Source organism: Leucopleurus acutus (genome assembly GCF_964270905.1).
Source record: "Leucopleurus acutus genome assembly, chromosome: 15".
Taxonomy (NCBI): Eukaryota; Metazoa; Chordata; class Mammalia; order Artiodactyla; family Delphinidae; genus Leucopleurus; species Leucopleurus acutus.
In genome coordinates, this window is record NC_139157.1 from 25497161 (window position 1) to 25514618 (window position 17458).

Below are 17458 nucleotides of genomic sequence, written 5' to 3' on the forward strand. Positions count from 1 at the left end.
ATGGCTCACGGGCCCAGCCACTCCGCGGCATGTGGGATCTTCCCGGATTGGGGTACGAACCCGTGTCCCCTGCATCGGCAGGCGGACTCTCAACCACTGCACCACCAGGGAAGCCCCAGAGGTCTTCATTTTGCTTAGTTTGATAGGACTGACACAAATGGATTTTTCTTTCCGAGAAAGGAAACTTTCCTACATAAGCAGTACTATGATGTATTTGGGGAAGTCAAAAATATCTATTATTATAATTGCATTACCTTCTTATAGTTAAGGCTATTTGACTCTCTCAACTGACTCTGTAAAATCCCTCTCCTTGGAACAACAAGAACAGCAACAACAAAGCCTACTGATCGCTGTACCAAGAAGTTTCAATTTAAAGGTACTTTGGAATTATTATAACATTTGGTCATGTTTGATTTAGTCTGAGCTGTTTTATATGTTAGCATCTGCCTTGGTCATTAAACAGCCTAAAAGTGGTAAAAGTTGCCCTAGTTTTGTATTGATGGAGAAGGCAGGAAAATAATCGTAAGGGGAGAGGTGACAAGAGGGTGTAAAGAGACAGCCTAAGCATCTGTCAAAGCTGATCAGGAGATGCAAGAGGTAGGAGAGATCCTATGAGCAATTTATTAGCCCTCCATCAAATCTAAGTCCTCCTATGGCAAGGAGAAATCTGTTGCAGAGTGTGGTATACTTGGCTGGGCTATTCAGTCAGGAATTCTTTTGCACTTTGAGTTTTCTAGCGTGCTTCCTCACTTTGGAAAAGATGAACACTACCAAAATATTAGAAAAAGAATAAATCTCAACCAGAGGGTAACACACTTTTGGCAGTAAATACAGGCAACTAAAAGCAATAAAAATCTTATTCTGCTTAGATCTGAAAATATATGGTAATAGCCATTGTAACTACAAAGGCTTGTCTTGACCTTGGTCTTTCAGAGACCATGGGAGGGAATGAAAGAAGAGATGGGGAAAGGCAGAAATGGAGACACCAGGAAGAGTGAGGGACTGATGGGGCAGTGTGGGGAGGGACCACTCATCTACTAAGGGTTTTTACATATGTCCCTTTCTTCTTCACCCCTGGGAAGATTTGACTAACTTCTCTATGACCTGAAGTGTACTATTCCTCGGAGATTATTGGCATCAAGCCATGTCCTTTTTGAAAACTGCAAACACCTCTCAGAAGTATTACTGTGACTTAGCTAATTTTCCAGCTGAAATCTGACATGGATGTGATGCACAGAGTGTGTTGGGAATGGAGGTGGGTTGAAGACTGCTGTGGGCCGGAGGGGTGGTCTACAGAAAAAATGACGGGAAGGGACCAAAACCCTCTGACAAAATTGTAGGTAAAGAATGATGTACATCCTCTCATCTTTTATTCTTGGGACCCGTAATTAGGCTGGTACTAGAGCAGTGTTTGAATACAGAATGGGGTAAACTTGTTTTCATAAGCTAGCCATGAATCCCACAATAGAGAATCTGTCAAGACGATGAATTCTGACTTCTAAACGGTTAACAACTTCCAGGACATGACCTTCATGAATTGAGACTGGCTTCCTTTGAATTTTTATACTTTATAAAAAGTTGCCAGATATAAACATTTTGTAATTACTCTGATTTGATAATACTCTGCTTTGCTGAAGCTCCCCCCACCCCCGTAAACTGCGGAATACTCAGAGGCTCACAAGGAAATGAACCTTAGATGAGCTACAAAAAGAAAACAACAATGGTGTACTGCTTTTGTTAAAAAAAAAAAAAAAAAAAAAGAAGTATCTACCCAACTTTCAATTCTACTTACAAAATATAAAAAATCTAAAGTATAGAACACAACTTATTGCTATCCCAACGATTCATTGCTTGTTAACATCAAATTGTTGATCTGTTTCTAAACTTGCATTATTGTCTAATGAGCAAAAACTGAAGGCAAAAAGTGTTTTGTGGAACTGGAAAAACATCTTCTGAATTCTGTGGTGATCTCCGGATGGCATAGCGAATAAGGTTCTTTCTTTTAGATTGCCTAAATAAATCAGGGAACCCTGTCTTTCTCTTAACCTTGTAGATAGTTATATACTCCCAAGGAAGACAAAGTTTACAAATACCAGCACTGAATAAAGCTGTCAGTTTTAAATCCTTACTTCCACCCTTAAGAGTTGATGTTTTAGGGACAATATTTTCAATTACGAATAATTTTTAGAAGCTGGGAAAATTAAAACATATCTCTTAGCAACTAACTCTTTAGAATGTGTGTGAGTGGGCTTGACTGAGGAGTTTTAATCACTATTATAATTTAAGAAATATTAAATATACTGTAAATAATAAGATAAAGATTCCAAATTAATTTTCTAGTAATAATTAGGAAAATAAATATCTGGTTAAAATATGCCTGAATTAAAAGACCTCAAACAGAGGGCAAATCTACTTGCCAGAGAGGAGAAATATTTTAAACTGAAAAACTTCATTTCCTAAACTTCATTGTGTCCTTTTCTCCTGTAGTTTTATTTTCTTCTGAGACTAGAGTGTGTATGAACGATACCATAATTTCATACGATTGTTGTTTAATATTTTCAGATTTAAAATGATTTCATCATCACCTCCTTTCCCACCCCTTCTAGCTGTCTCCCTAACCCCACACTTCCTGCTCCCTTCCCTGAGAAGTCTGTTCATTGGACGGTGAATTCTTGAGTTCCTTTCTTCCAAGGGTGTTGATATAAAATGAGTTGTTTTGTTTTCTTAAAGACAAAATGTTATACCTTATGTTCAGATAATTGTGGAGCATAGAAATGTGTGTGCAACAAGGAACTAAGGCACCATTTTTTCTTTCCCTTTTCATTTTTGCGTTGGGAACAAAAGCAAAGACTATTGGGACAGTCAGGGTGGCCAGTCCTAAGTCATTTGGCTCTATCTGTATCAGCCAATACCACTGAGTACTATGTGTCAAAGGCTGCCATGCCACAGACTTAACATCCTGCCATGAAAGAATTTCCTTCCTTTAGAAGTAGGGAAGTGAAGGCACAATAGTACCTTACATGAGGAAGTTGGCAAATACCAACCAGAAAATCTTGACAACTTAGGAACAATTTTGAAATGTTCTGGAATATTTTAAAGATTATGACACCCAAGAATACATTTTTCCAACTGTTTTCTTCCCTGCCGAACTCATAATCATAATATAAATCTTCCTCCAATTAATCACATCTGGTACTTCCTCCAATTAATCATGTCTGGTAATCATGTCTGTGTGTACATCAGCTTGACTTACCAGCAGGTATTTCTTTAGCTATTGCATTTTTTAAAATGATGGATCGTCCGGGTTCAATCCCTGGTCGGGGAACTAGAACCTGCAGGCATGCTGCAACTAAGACCCGGTGGAGTAGTAAATGACCGATGTAGTTATAAATAAATAAATAAAATGATGGATCAATGTAATGTTTTCAAAGGAGTGGCCCTTGAAAGTGACTCATTTGGGGACAATATTGCAGGCAAAGGCATTGGGAAATAAGATTTAGAAATGTGTCCAGGAATATAGAGTCTTCTGAAATTATGTGCAAATTTAGAGTTTCACTTGTATCATCCAGATACAACCTTAGTATCCAGAATGGCCCCAGTGCTGATTAGTTAGGGAGCAACTGGGTGTTCTCTGAGTCACGGGGGCTGGCGGTGGGGAAAATGCTATCAGCTGGATTGGCAGACACACTCTAAACCCTCCTAGTGTATCTCCTTGGGAATGGAATGTGAGTCTCCTACACAATGATGTCATAGACACGGCCCACTCTGCCGAGCCATTCTCTCACAGCCTGGCGAACTCTGATGTCAGTCACGTGACAGGTCAGCTGGCTGATGCATGGGAACACTGCTGGCTGGAGCGCTGTGAAGGTCTGGTCCGGAAGGATCTGAATCTGATTGAGAACTGTTAGCACCATGTTGGTCCATGCCTAAGAGAAAGGGATTAAGAGAATTAGCAGTTTTCTCCAGCAGTTTCATTTGTACTCAAGTGTGGCTAATATGCAAATGAGTTTTCTCAGGCTTTAGGCTTCAATAAATGTAGTCTTTACTAATTTAATGCACTTATAATAAAACATCAGTTTAAGTTCACATATATATATATATATATATATATATATAAAAGGACTAGCAGAGACTCATTTCACATTAGGAATACATTATTTCCAGCTTTTACAAAATACAAAAATCTTATCCTCAGATTTTTAAAAACTCTCTTGCCTTCTCATGATGAGATTTTCATAGGCCATATGACATTTTTAATCAGCAGTCTCTCTAATGTCTAGAAAACTTGGAATAGGTCTACCTTAATTTAGGGTAACTTTTGAAATCATAAGCAAATCTCCAAGACGTGAAAAAGCAATTAAGATTTGTTATTTGTCAAGTAGGTCATCTGTTAAAGAATAACCTTACATCTCAGTTTGACTGGATACTTTTACAAATACAGTCTAAGATGATTTTTGTGGATTCTGAACTATGAAGTTTAGTTCTATGTTCAAGATACATCAGAGGAAAAAAGTATCTTGCAAGATTCATACTAATTCCAAGTTTATGTTCATTCTAAGAATACATTCCTGTATAGGTCCACAGAATCCTAGGGCCCAAGAGCTCCTATCTTACTATGCCTGCAACAGGAATCTCCAACTTAAAATAAACGTCCAGATGACTTTTAAAGGGCTCTCCATGAGTTTAGATCCTTCTGTCTTTTCCCATCTCATCTTTTCTTAAATTGAATGAAACAGTGCCTCTCTTCTTTACTTCTCAAGCTCATTTTTGGGAGGTACCATAGAATTGCAAATATTAATTATATAAAGGAATAGGAACACTCTGAAAATGAGAATTTTTATGTGCTCAGGACGGGCTAGAACAACAGTTCATTGGAATAACCACATAATATGCACTTTGCCTTTTCCCTTTACATAATTCTTCATAACTACAGAATTGCTTCAGGGCTATCTTCAAATGACTAACTGGCATTGAGTCCTGGGTTTAAGTCCATCCATTTTCTAAGCTTTGGCGTCATCTTATTTACACAGGTGGGTTCCTAATTCTCAGTAGTATCTGTTACGACCCATAGAAACAATTCCTGAAATTATGAGAATACAATTTCAGTTTCACAAGGATATACTGATGGATCCTATGTCTTAGGGGCAGGCAGTCCCCTGACTGTGGAGGATCATAACGTGTCTGAGTGCTCCCTGAGGGGCACAGGTGCGTCACTGGTACCCAGCTTCCCTCCTGCATGGCCGGCTGTGGACCCTTGCATCCTCCGGTGGGGGGCGGGTACCCACCTGGATCTGGGCTTCGGCGTCCCTTGCGGAGACACTCCGGGAGCTGCCGGTGGAGCCCGAGCGGGGCCTCTTCTCCTGGCGCAGCAGCTCGGGGCCAGCGCTGAAGGAGTGCCGCATCTGCCCCTGGTCCATCAGGTGCTGGGGCCGCTGGAGCAGCGGGGAGCCTTGGCCCCTGGGCCCCAGTGGCTCTCCCTTCTTCTCCACCTTGACCTCTTTGGGGAAGGTGGGCAGGTTATGCTGTTGTTTCCTCTTCTTGTACTCGGTCATCAGCTTTGAGATGGTCTTGTCGGCTGCCATGGTGTAGATTTTGTTGCCGGCGTTCTCCCACCACTCCTTCTTGCGGCTGGGGTCCTTCTTCTCTACCTTGGGGCTCGGGGGCAGCAGCAGCATTTCCCCGCTGGTCCCCCTCAGGCTCGGCGGCTCGCCCGCGTGATCGCGGGTCTGACTGCGGTCATCCTCGGAAGGTGTGTCTTTCCCCGAGAAGCCCCCAGTGGACGGGGTGGATGACCCCGACTGGAAGGAGGGAAGGATGAAGAAAGGGTCGCTCTTGAAGATCGGTGCCTCCTCCATACTGTTTTCCAGGTCCAAGTGCATCTGGATGTAGTTATTACACAGCTCCATGCACAGCTTGTGAAGCCTCTTGACCAGCCACACCCAGTCCGCGTTGCTGATGGGCTGGACACTGAGGGAGGGCATCCGAGCCCTCCACTGCCTCTTCTCCTTGCCTCTCGGGGGGCTCACCTGGGCGGTCTCCTCAAAAATGTCTTCATCTTCTGATGAACACTGCTGGGAGGAATCTGTGCTCCTCTCATCGTCCTCAAAAAGGACCTTCTTCACTTGCTCAGCAGTGATGGTTTCCTGGTTGCTGAGAACAGCACAGACCAGTGCGTGGAAATAAATGTTAAAACTCATGGCAGACTGGCGGTAGAGGTTGGCAGCGCCCCCGATGCCGGACACTTTCTTCAGCAGGCACTTCAACCCAGGGCTGGTGTCAAACTCTCGGGCCGTCCTGTAGGAGTCCAACAGCAGGTCAAAGATGACGGCCAAGTTCTGCATGGAGATGTATCTGAGGAAGCCAGCCAGCTTGGTTTCTGGCACTTGGATCTTCTCCTCCCCAGGAGAGGGGCCTTTGACAAACTCTTCTAACAAGATATCATATAAGTTCTGGAGTAACACTTGATGGGATAGTAAACTCACCACAATTTCCCTGAAGGAAACACTTCAAATGAAAAGAAAGGCATTGATTAGTAGCCAGCTGCCTTATATGAGTTACCTTAAAGCAATTCAGACCTTACACAAACAGAATGACTAGGCAAAATTACAAACTAAACTACTTGTATTTTAATGTCTTTCTTCAAAAGGACAAATTTCTTGGGGCATTACAAGGTGACAATTTTAATCATGATTAATGGAATTCCTGACACTTAAAATCTGGGAGCTATAGAATTAATATTATGATATTGAGTTAACGATTCTCAACAAGACTTAGGAAACAAATAGAACAATTTTATTAAAAAATCTTTAACGTAGACACAATTATGTTATATGACCTGTTTTCTTTCATAGTTATGAGTAATAAAACAGATCAAGAAAGTAACAATTTCTGTTGAGTTATAGTAATTTTAATTGGCCTTTTTCCAACCCTTTGCCATTTTTCCTTAAACCCAATGCTTTTACTATTTTTTTAAGTGACGGCTGAGGAATTTTTAATAAACAGAAAAATTAATATATAATAGTTAACATTATGCTTGGACATTTGAGTTCATTTTGTTTCCCCACTTTCACTTTTTCCTGCATATCTAGGAATGAAGTCTTTATTTCACTAAGATAGGCTTAAGAGCTTAAAGTCTCTCTTCTGCTAGTTATCTAGGGAATCCAAGAAATAGCTAACTGCAAGATTCCACGTTATTCTTTAACTGGTTGCATCATTTTATCTTGTGCAAGGATAGCCTCTGAAAGTACAAAGTCAGGATGTGACAGCACGTTGTATAACATACCCAGACAAAGGCAATATTCCATATAGGCTTGGGGGAAGAGAGAGGAAGAAGGAAGTATTTACTGGTCTGCACATTCCAGATATAGGAATTCTGACTACAACTGTCAAGTGTGTCAACTCTGCTAAGACACCTAGCTATGAGAATACCTGGATAGATTTTTTTTTAAATTTAGAATATAGTTGATTGACAATGTTGTGTTAGTTTCAGGTGCACAGAGAGTGATTCAGTTATACATATACATGTATCTATTCTTTTTCAAATTCTTTTCCCATTTAGGTTATTACAGAGTATTGAGCAGAGTTCCTTCCCTGTGTTACACAGGTCCTTGTTGGTTATCTATTTTAAATATAGCAGTGTGTACCAGTCAATCCCAAATTCCCAATCTATCCCTCCCCTCCATACTTCCCCTCTGGTAACCATAAGTTCATTTACTAAATCTGTGAGTCTGTCTCTGCTTTGTAAATAAGTTTGTATCATTTTTTCTGGATTCCACATATAAGCAATATCATATGATATTTGTCTTTCTTTGTCTGACTCACTTCACTTAGTATGATAATCTCCAGGTCCATCCGTGTTGCTGCAAGTGGCATTATTTCATTCTTTTTAATGGCTGAGTAATATTCCGTTGTATATATGTACCACATCTTCTTTATCCATTCATTTGTCAATGCACAGATGAATGTTTCCATGTCTTGGCTGTTGTAAACAGCGCTGCAATGAACAATGGGGTGCATGTATCCTTTCGAACCATTTTTCCCTGGATATATGCCCAGGAGTGGGATTGCTGGATCATATTGCTGGATCATAGCTCTGTTTTCAGTTTCTTAAGGAACATCCATACTGTTCTCCATAGTGGCTGTACCAATTTATATTCCCACCAACAGTGTAGGAGGGTTCCCTTTTCTCCACACCCTCTCCAGCATTTATTGTTTGTAGACTTTTTGATAATGGCTATTCTGACGGGTGTGAGGTGATATCTCATTGTAGGCTTGATTTGCATTTCTCTAATTAGAGATCTTGAGCACCTTTTCATGTGCTTCCTGGCCATCTGTATGCCTTCTTTGGAGAAATGTCTATTTAGGTGTTCTGCCCATTTTATGATTGGGATGTTTGTTTTTTTCAATATTGAGCCGCATGAGCTGTTTGTAAATTTTGGAGATTAATCCCTTGTTGGTCGCATTGTTTGCAAATATTTTCTCCCATTCTGTAGGTTGTCCTTTTGTTTATGGTCTCCTTTGCTGTGCAAAATCTTTTGAGCTTAATTAGGTCCCATTTGTTTATTTTTCATTTCACTTCCATTATTGTACGAGACAGAATGAAAAAGATATTGCTGCAATTTCTGTCAAAGAGTGTTCTGCCTATATCTTCCTCTAAGAGTTTTATAATATCTGGTCCTAGATTTAGGTCTTTATTTCCATTTTGAGTTTATTTTTGTGTATGGTGTTAAAGAATGTTCTAATTTCATTTTTTTACATGTAGCTGTCCAGTTTCCCCAGCACCATTTCTTGAAGAGATTGTCTTTTCTCAATTATATAGTCTTGCCTCCTTTGTTGTAGACTACTTGACTATAGTTGTGTGGGTTTGTTTCTGAGCTTTCTATCCTGTTCTGTTGATCTATATTTCTGTTTTTGTGCCAGCACCATACGGTTTTGATGACTGTAGCTTTGTAGTATAGTCTGAAGTCTGGGAGCCTGATTCCTGCAGCTCTGTTTATCTTTCTCAAGATTGCTTTGGGGCTTCCCTGGTGGTGCAGTGGTTAAGAATCCACCTGCCAATGCAGGGGACACAGGTTCGAGCCCTGGTCCGGGAAGATCCCACATGCCGTGAAGCAACTAAGCCCATGTGCCACAACTACTGAGCCTGCACTCTAGAGCCCGCGAGCCACAACTACTGAAGCCCACATGCCTAGAGCCCGTGCTCTGCAACAAGAGAAGCCACTGCAAAGAGAAGCCTGTGCACTGCAACAAAGAGTAGTCCCCGCTCTCAGCAACTAGAGAAAACCCGTGTGCAGCAGCAAAGACCCAATGCAGCCAAAAATTAAATAAATGAATAAATAAATAACTTAAACAAAAAGATTGCTTTGGCTATTTGGGGTCTGTTGTGTGTCTATACAAATTTTAAATGTTTTTGTTCTAGTCCTATGAAAAATGCCATTGGTAATCTGATAGGGATCGCACTGAATCTGTAGATTGCCTTGGGTAGTAGAGTCATTTTGACACTATTGATTCTTCCAATCCAAGAACATGGTATATCTTTCAAACTGTTTGTGTCATCTTCAATTTCTTTCATCAGTGTCAGTTTTCAGAGTACAGGTCCTTTGCCTTCTTAGGTAGGTTTATTCCTAAGTATTTTATTCTTTTTGATGTGATGGTAAGTGGGATTGTTTCTTTAATTTCGCTTTCTGACTGTTCGTTGTTAGTGTACAGAAATGCAACAGATTTCTCTGTATTTATTTTGTATCTTGCAACTTTACCAATTTCATTGATGAGCTCTAGTAGTTTTCTGGTATCATCTTTAGGATTTTCTGTGTATAGTATTATGTTATCTGCAATCAGTGGCAGTTTTACTTCTTTTTTCCAATTTGGATTCCCTTTATTTCTTTTTCCTCTCTGATTGCCGTGGCTAGGACTTCCAAAATTATGTTCAATAAAAGTGATGAGAGTGGACATCCTTGTCCTGATCTTACAGGAAATGGTTTCAGTTTTTCACTGTTGGGTATGATTTTAGCAGTAGGTTTGTCATATATGGCCTTTACTATGTTGAGGTATGTTCCCTCTATGCCCACTTTCTGGAGATTTTTAAAATCATAAATGGGTATTGAATTTTGTCAAAATCTTTTTCTGCATCTATTGAGATGATCATATAGTTTTTATTCTTCAATTTGTTGATGCGGTGTATCACACTAATTGATTTGCGGATATTGAAAAACCCTTGTATCCCTGGGATAAATCCCACTTGATCATGGTGTATGATCCTTTTAATGTATTGTTGGATTTGGTGTGCTAGTATTTTGTGGAGGATTTTTGCATCTATGTTCATCAGTGATATTGGCCTTTAATTTTCTTTTTTTGTTGTTGTATCTTTGTCTGGTTTTCGTATCAGGGTGATGGTGGCCTCATTGAATGAGTTTGGGAGTGTTCCTTCCTCTGCAATTTTTTGGAAGAGTTTGAGAACGATGGGTGTTAGCTCTTCTCTAAATGTTTGGTAGAATTCACCTGTGAAGCCATCTGGCCCTCGTATTTTGTTGGGAGTTTTTTTGTTTGTTTGTTTTTTTGCGGTACACGGGCCTCTCACTGTTGTGGCCTCTCCCGTTGCGGAGCACAGGCTCTGGATGCGCAGGCTCAGTGGCCATGGCTCACGGGCCCAGCCGCTCCGTGGCATGTGGGATCTTCCTGGACCGGGGCACGAACCCATGTCTCCTGCATTGGCCGGCAGACTCTCAACCACTGCGCCACCAGGGAAGCCCCATTGTTGGGAGTATTTTAATCACAGTTTTAATTTCAGTACTTGTGATTGGTCTTTTCATATTTTCTATTTCTTCCTGGTTCAGTCTTGGGAGATTGTACCTTTATAAGAATTTGTCCATTTCTTCCAGGTTGTCCATTTTATTGGCATATAGTTGCTTATAATAGTCTCTTATGGTCCTTTGTATTTCTGTGGTATCTGTTGTAACTTCTCCTTTTTCATTTCTAATTTTATTGACTTGAGCTCTCTTCTCTCTTTTTCTTGATGAGTCTGGCTAAAGGTTTATCAAAATTTTTTTTTTTTAGAAGATATTGCAGGTAGGAGTTTATTAATTAATTAATTTAGTTTTGCTGTGTTGCGTCTTCGTTTCTGTGTGAGGGCTTTCTCTAGTTGTGGCAAGCGGGGGCCACTCTTCATCGCGGTGCGCGGGCCTCTCACTATGGTGGCCTCTCTTGTTGTGGAGCACAGGCTCCAGACGCACAGGCTCATTAGTTGTGCCTCATGGGCCCAGTTGCTCTGTGGCATGTGGGATCCTCCCAGACCAGGGCTCAAACCCGTGTCCCCTGCATTAGCAGGCAGATTCTCAACCACTGCACCACCAGGGAAGCCCTATCAAATTTTTTTATCTTCTGAAAGAACCAGCTTTTAGTTTCATTGATCTTTTTATTGTTTTGTCTGTATCTCATTTATTTCTGCTCTGATGTTTATGGTGTCTTTCCTTCTACTAACTTTGGGGTTTTTTTTGTTGTTTCTCTAGGTGCTTTAAGTGTAAGGTTAGGTTGTTTATTTAAGATTTTTCTTGTTTCCTGACGTAAGATTGTATTGCTATAAACTTCCCTGTTAGAACTTGTTTTGCTGCATCCCATAGGTTTTAGATTATCATGCTTTCATTTTCATTCGTCTCTAGGTCTTTTTTGATTTCCTCTTTGATTTCTTCAGTGATCCATTTGTTGTTTAGTAGCATATTGTTTAGCCTCTATGTGTTTGTGTTTTTTACAGTTTTCTTCTTGTAGTTGATTTCTAATCTCATAGCATGGTGGTCGGAAAAGATGCTTGATATGATTTCAATTTTCTTAAATTTACCAAGGCTCTCTTTGTGGCCCAGCATGTGATCAATCCTGGAGAATGTTCCATGTGCACTTGAAAAGAATGTGCATTCTGCTGCTTTTGGATGGAATGCTCTATAAATATTAGTTAAATCCTTGTGGTTTAATGTGTCATTTAAAGCCTGTGTTCCCTTATTTATTTTCAGTCTGGATGATCTGTCCATCGATGTAAGTGGGATGTTAAAGTCCCCCACTATTATTATGTTACTGTTGATTTCTCTTATGGCTGTTAGGAGCACCTCAGTATATAAGGCAGATACTATGTTGGGCACATATATATTTGCCATTGTTATATCTTCTTGGATTGATCCCTTGATCATTATGTAGTGTCCTTCTTTGTTTCTTGTAACAATCTTTAAAGTCTGTTTTGTCTTATACAAATATTGCTACTCCAGCTTTCTTTTGATTTCCATTTGCATGAAATACATTTTGCCATTCACTCACTTTCAGTCTCTATGTGTTCCTAGATCTGAAGTGGGTCTCCTGTAGACAACATATATACACGTGTTGCTTTTGTATCCATTCAGCCAGTCCGTGTCTTTTGGTTGGAGCATTTAATCCATTTACATTTAAAGTAATTATTGATATGTATATTCTTATTGCCATTTTAATTGTTTTGAATTTGGTTTTGTACGTGCTTTTTCTTCCCTTCCTCTTTTGTTCTCTTGTGATTTGATGACTAACTTTAGTGTTGTGTTTGGATTACTTTTGTGTGTGTGTGTGTATCTACTGTAGATTTTCGGTTTGCAGTTACCATGAGGTTTTTGATATAGAAATCTATATAAAAGCAAGATTGTTTTAAGTTGCTGTTCTTTTAATTTCAAATGCATTTCCAATATCCTGCATTTGTGATCTCCTCTTCTCACAATTGCTGGTTTTCATATCATATTTGTGTGCAGATTATTTCCTATTTTTACTGTACGTTTGCCTTTACCAGTGAACTTTTCCATTCATAATTTTCTTGTTTCTAGTTGTGGCTTTTTCTTTTCTGCTTAGAGAAGTTCCTTTAGCATTTGTTGCAAAGCTGGTCTGGTGGTGCTGAATTCTCTTAGCTTTTGCTTGTCTGTAAAGCTTTTGATTTCTCTGACAAATCTGAATGAGAGCCTCGCTGGGTAGAATATTCTTGGTCATAGGTTTTTCCCTTCCATCACTTTAAATATATAATCCCACTCCCTTCTGGCCTGCAGAGTTTCTGCTGAGAAATCAGCTGATAACCTTATGGGAATTCCCTTGTAGGTTGTTTCTTTTCCATTTTTGCTTTTAATATTTTTTCTTTATCTTTAATTTTTGTCAGTTTGATTACTATGTGTCTCAGTGTGTTCCTCCTTGGGTTTATCCTGCCTGGGACTCTGCATTTTCTGGACTTGGGTGACTGTTTCTTTTCCCATGTTAGGGAAGTGTTTAGCTTATCTCTTCAAATATTTTCTTAGGTCCTTTCTCTTCTCCTTCTGGGGCCCCTATAATGTGAATGTTGGTGCATTTAATGTTGACCCAGAGGTCTCTTAGGCTGTTCTCCTGTCTTTTCATTCTTTTTTTCTTTATTCTGTTCCACAGCAGTGCTTTCTATCATTCTGTATTCCAGCTCACTTATCTGTTCTTCTGCCTCAGTTATTCTACTATTGATTCCTTCTAGTGTATTTTTCATTTCAGTTATTATATTGTTTGTTTGTTCTTTAGTTCTTCTAGGTCTTTGTTTCTTGTATCTACTCGATCTGTGCCTCTATTCTTTTGTTCAAGATCTTGGACATCTTTACTATCATTACGCTGAATTCCTTTTTAGGCAGATTGACTAGCTCCACTTCACTTAGTTGTTCTTCTGGGGTTTTATCTTGTTCTTTCATCTGGGACATACTCCTCTGCCATATCATTTTGTCTGACTTTCTGTGATTGCAGTTTCCATTACACAGGCTGCAGGGTTGTAATCCTTCTTGCTTCTGTCTGCCCCCTGGTGGATGAGGCTGTCTAAGAGACCTGTGCAGGCTTCCTGGTGGGAGGGACTGGTACCTGTCCACTGGTGGGTGGCGCTGGATCTTTTCCCTCTGGTGGGCAGGGCCATGTCAGGGGGTGTGTTTATCAGGCAGCTATTTATTCAGGAAGACTTCAAGCAGCCTGCCTGCTGATGGGTGGGGCTGTGTTCCTTCCCTGTTGGTTGTTTGGCCTGAGGCATCCCAGCACAGGAGCCTACAGGCTGCTGGGTGGGGCCAGGTCTTGGTGAGAAAATGGCAGCCTCCAAGAGTGCTCACGCCAATGAATATTCACCAGAACTGCCGCCACCAGTGTCCTTGTCCCTGCAGTGAACCAGAGCCACCCCCCACCCCCAACTCTGCAGGAGACCCTCCAATACTAGCAGGTAAGTCTGGCCAGTCTCTTATGAGGTCTCTGCTTTTTTCCCTGGGTACTGTGCATGAGCCCTGTGTGCGTCCTCCAAGAGTGGAGTTTCTGTCTCCCCCAGTCCTGTGGAATTCCTGCGATCAAACCCCGCTGGCCTTCAAAGCCAGATTCTCTGGAGGCTCCTCCTCCAGACCCCCAGGCTGGGGAGCCCGGTGTGGACCTCTGACCTTTCATTCCTGTGCGAGAACTTCTGTGGTATAATTGTTTTTCAATTTGTGGGCTGCCCGCCTGGTGTGTATGGGGTTTGATTTTATCACGATTGTGCCCCTCCTACTGTCTCATTGTGGCTTCTTCTTTGGATGTAGGGCGTCTTTTTTGGTAGGTTCCAGCATTTATTTGTCAGTGGTTTGTTCAGCGGTTAGTTGTGATTTTGGTTTTCCCATAAGAAGGGGTGAGCTCATGTCTTTCTACTCCACCATCTTCAAACCCAAAGCTTTTAGAATCTTATTGAAGTTGGTTTATAGGCACCAAACCAGTTTTCCAGGATTAAAAATGTTAATGCTTTAGGTACATATGTATAAAAGCTTTAGTGCTTCCAGTGTGGGAGATAGAGAAGGTCTAAACACTGAAAAGTTTTTTAACTTTAAAGGTATTATGGGGCTAATATTTTCAAAGAAAGAAATGAAAGAAATTGATAATTTAATTTGCAGCCTTCTAAAATAAACCTAGGAGAGAAAACAGCATTCACTCAGCACAGGCTAATTCCTTTCTGCATCCTTTTCTGCCAGCACAGACGTGGGACTTAGCACAGACGTGGGACTTGTTTGTTTGTGGGCCTTGGATGTGCATTTGGGGGAGGTGGGAGAGGATGAATGCTCCCTAGACATCTGGCCAGATCTCCTGGTTGAGAAGCAGGTGCAACCCGCCAGTCATGACAACTTCCTAATCAATCAGGGCAGAGCCCTGATAAGGCAACATTAGAAGTGAATGCTCACATTTTGGTGATCCAGCCCCTTTTGTTTGGCTGGATTCCTGTACTAAGAAAACACTCTCAATTCCAATTCCAACATTTTAATCCACCAATGTGGTTTTGGGTTTATGGTTTCCCATTCTTTTCACTGCTCTTAGAATTTCACAAAAATAGCTTATGCCGTGATGTTGCAAACTAATTCCCATAACTGGATAATGACAAAATTACAACTCATTCATACTACTGATTTCAAAAGTCCAACTGTTACATTAATACTTAAAAATTTTTTTTTTTACTGGAGTATAGTTGATTTACAATGTCATGTTAGTTTCAGGTGTACAGCAAAGTGCATCAGTTACTATATCTCATACATATTACATATATACTTATATCTCCTTTTAAGATTCTTTTCCCATATAGGCCATTACAGAGTATTGAGTTCCCTGTGCTATACAGTAGGTTCTTATTAGTTATCTTTTATATATAGTAGTGTGTATATATCAATCCCAATCTCCCAATTTCTCTCTCCCCACTCCCTTTCCCCCCTGGTAACCACTAGTTTTCTACATCTGTGACTCTATTTCTGTTTTGTAAATAAGTTCATTTGTACCATTTTTTAAGACCATGAATTTAAAAATTATTTTATAACTAGCAGGAAAAATATTTTAACTAGCAAAAAAGAACAAAAATCCTCCCATACATTTTTTAAAGGTTGACCTTGACCTTTGCGTAGTGGTATCTCAAAGAAAACATCGTACTTTCAGCAAAAATGGAATATGTACAAAGAGCTGTCACAAACAGTAACCCCTTGTAACGTATCACTTAAGCAACATTTTTGTGGTAAAATATATATAACCTGATGTTACCATTCTAACCATTTTTAAAAGTTCAATTCAGTAGCATTAAGTACATGCACAATGTTGTGTAACCATCACTACTATCTATTTCTAGAACTTTTTCATCATCACAAACAGAAACTCTGAACCCATTAAATGGTAACTCCCCAACCCCTCCCAATTCCCCCACCATAGAAGTTACTTGAGGTATTAGGAGACCTGAATATGCACTCTTTTGAAGAAGCAGGCTGTGAAAGCCACCAATTTGGTCTAGTGCTTCATGTCCACAACTACAGGACCCTAACTAAGAAGGGAAATCCTGTCACTTATCACTGGGCTGGCCTCCCCACTATACCATAAATCTTCAAGGGACAGGGCAGTGCCTTTCTCATCTTCTTGTCCCAGGGCAAATGTATGCTGAGAGAAGCATTCAAAACAAACCAAAATAACAAAAACCAGATTAGTTCTGAGTGCAGGTGCCTGGAAGAAATGGTCTCCTTGAGCAGTGGCTCTGACACTTCAACCCCATCCTGCTGGCAGCCTGGACTCCTGAAGTAGGAAGCACAACCTTCAGAAGTCATCTGTTGATGGACACTTAGGTTGCTTCCATGTCCTGGCTACTGTAAATAGAACTGCAGTGAACACGGTGGTACATGACTCTTTTTGAATTATGGTTTTCTCTGGGTATGTGCCCAGTAGTGGGATTGCTGGGTCGTATGGTAGTTCTATTTTTAGATTTTTAAGAAACCTCCATACTGTTCTCCATAGTGGCTGTATCAATTTACATTCCCACCAACAGTACAAGAGGGTTCCCTTTTCTCCACACCCTCTCCAGCATTTATTGTTTCTAGATTTTTTGATGGTGGCCATTCTGACTGGTGTGAGATGATATCTCATTGTAGTTCTGATTTGCATTTCTCTAATGATGTTGAGCATTCTTTCATGTGTGTGTTGGCAGTCTGTATATCTTCTTTGGAGAAATGTCTATTTAGGTCTTCTGCCCATTTTTGGATTGGGTTGTTTGTTTTTTTGATATTGAGCTGCTTGTAAAGTTTGGAGCTTAACCCTTTGTCAGTTGCTTCATTTGCAAATATTTTCTCCCATTCTGAGGGTTCCCTTTTGGTCTTGTTTATGGTGTCCTTTGCTGTGCAAAAGCTTTTAAGTGTCATTAGGATATGGGGCGGGAGAAGGGTAAGCTGTGACAAAGTGAGAGAGTGGCAGTGGACATATATACACTACCAAAGGTAAAATAGAGCGCTAGTGGGAAGCAGCCGCATAGCACAGGGAGATCAGCTCAGTGCTTTGTGACCACCTAGAGGGGTGGGATAGGGAGGTAGACACAAGAGGGAAGAGATATGGGAACATATGTATAACTGATTCACTTTGTTATAAAGCAGAAACTAACACACCATCGTACAGCAATTATACTCCAATATAGATGTTAAAACAAACAAGCAAACCCAGATTT

At 40.4% G+C, this 17458-nt stretch overlaps 1 protein-coding gene across 1 annotated transcript in view; it reads right to left on the reverse strand.

The window, feature by feature from the left end:
- Window positions 1-3734: 3734 nt before the first annotated feature.
- Window positions 3735-17458, reverse strand: part of ARFGEF3 (ARFGEF family member 3) — a gene marked incomplete at both ends in the record, with an annotated part of 181862 nt that continues 168138 nt past the window's right edge. The window contains 2 exons of the mRNA XM_082855540.1: window positions 3735-3926; window positions 5286-6504. Of these exons, the coding sequence (XP_082711666.1) occupies window positions 3735-3926; window positions 5286-6504 (1411 nt within the window). The remainder of the gene's footprint in view (window positions 3927-5285; window positions 6505-17458) is intronic.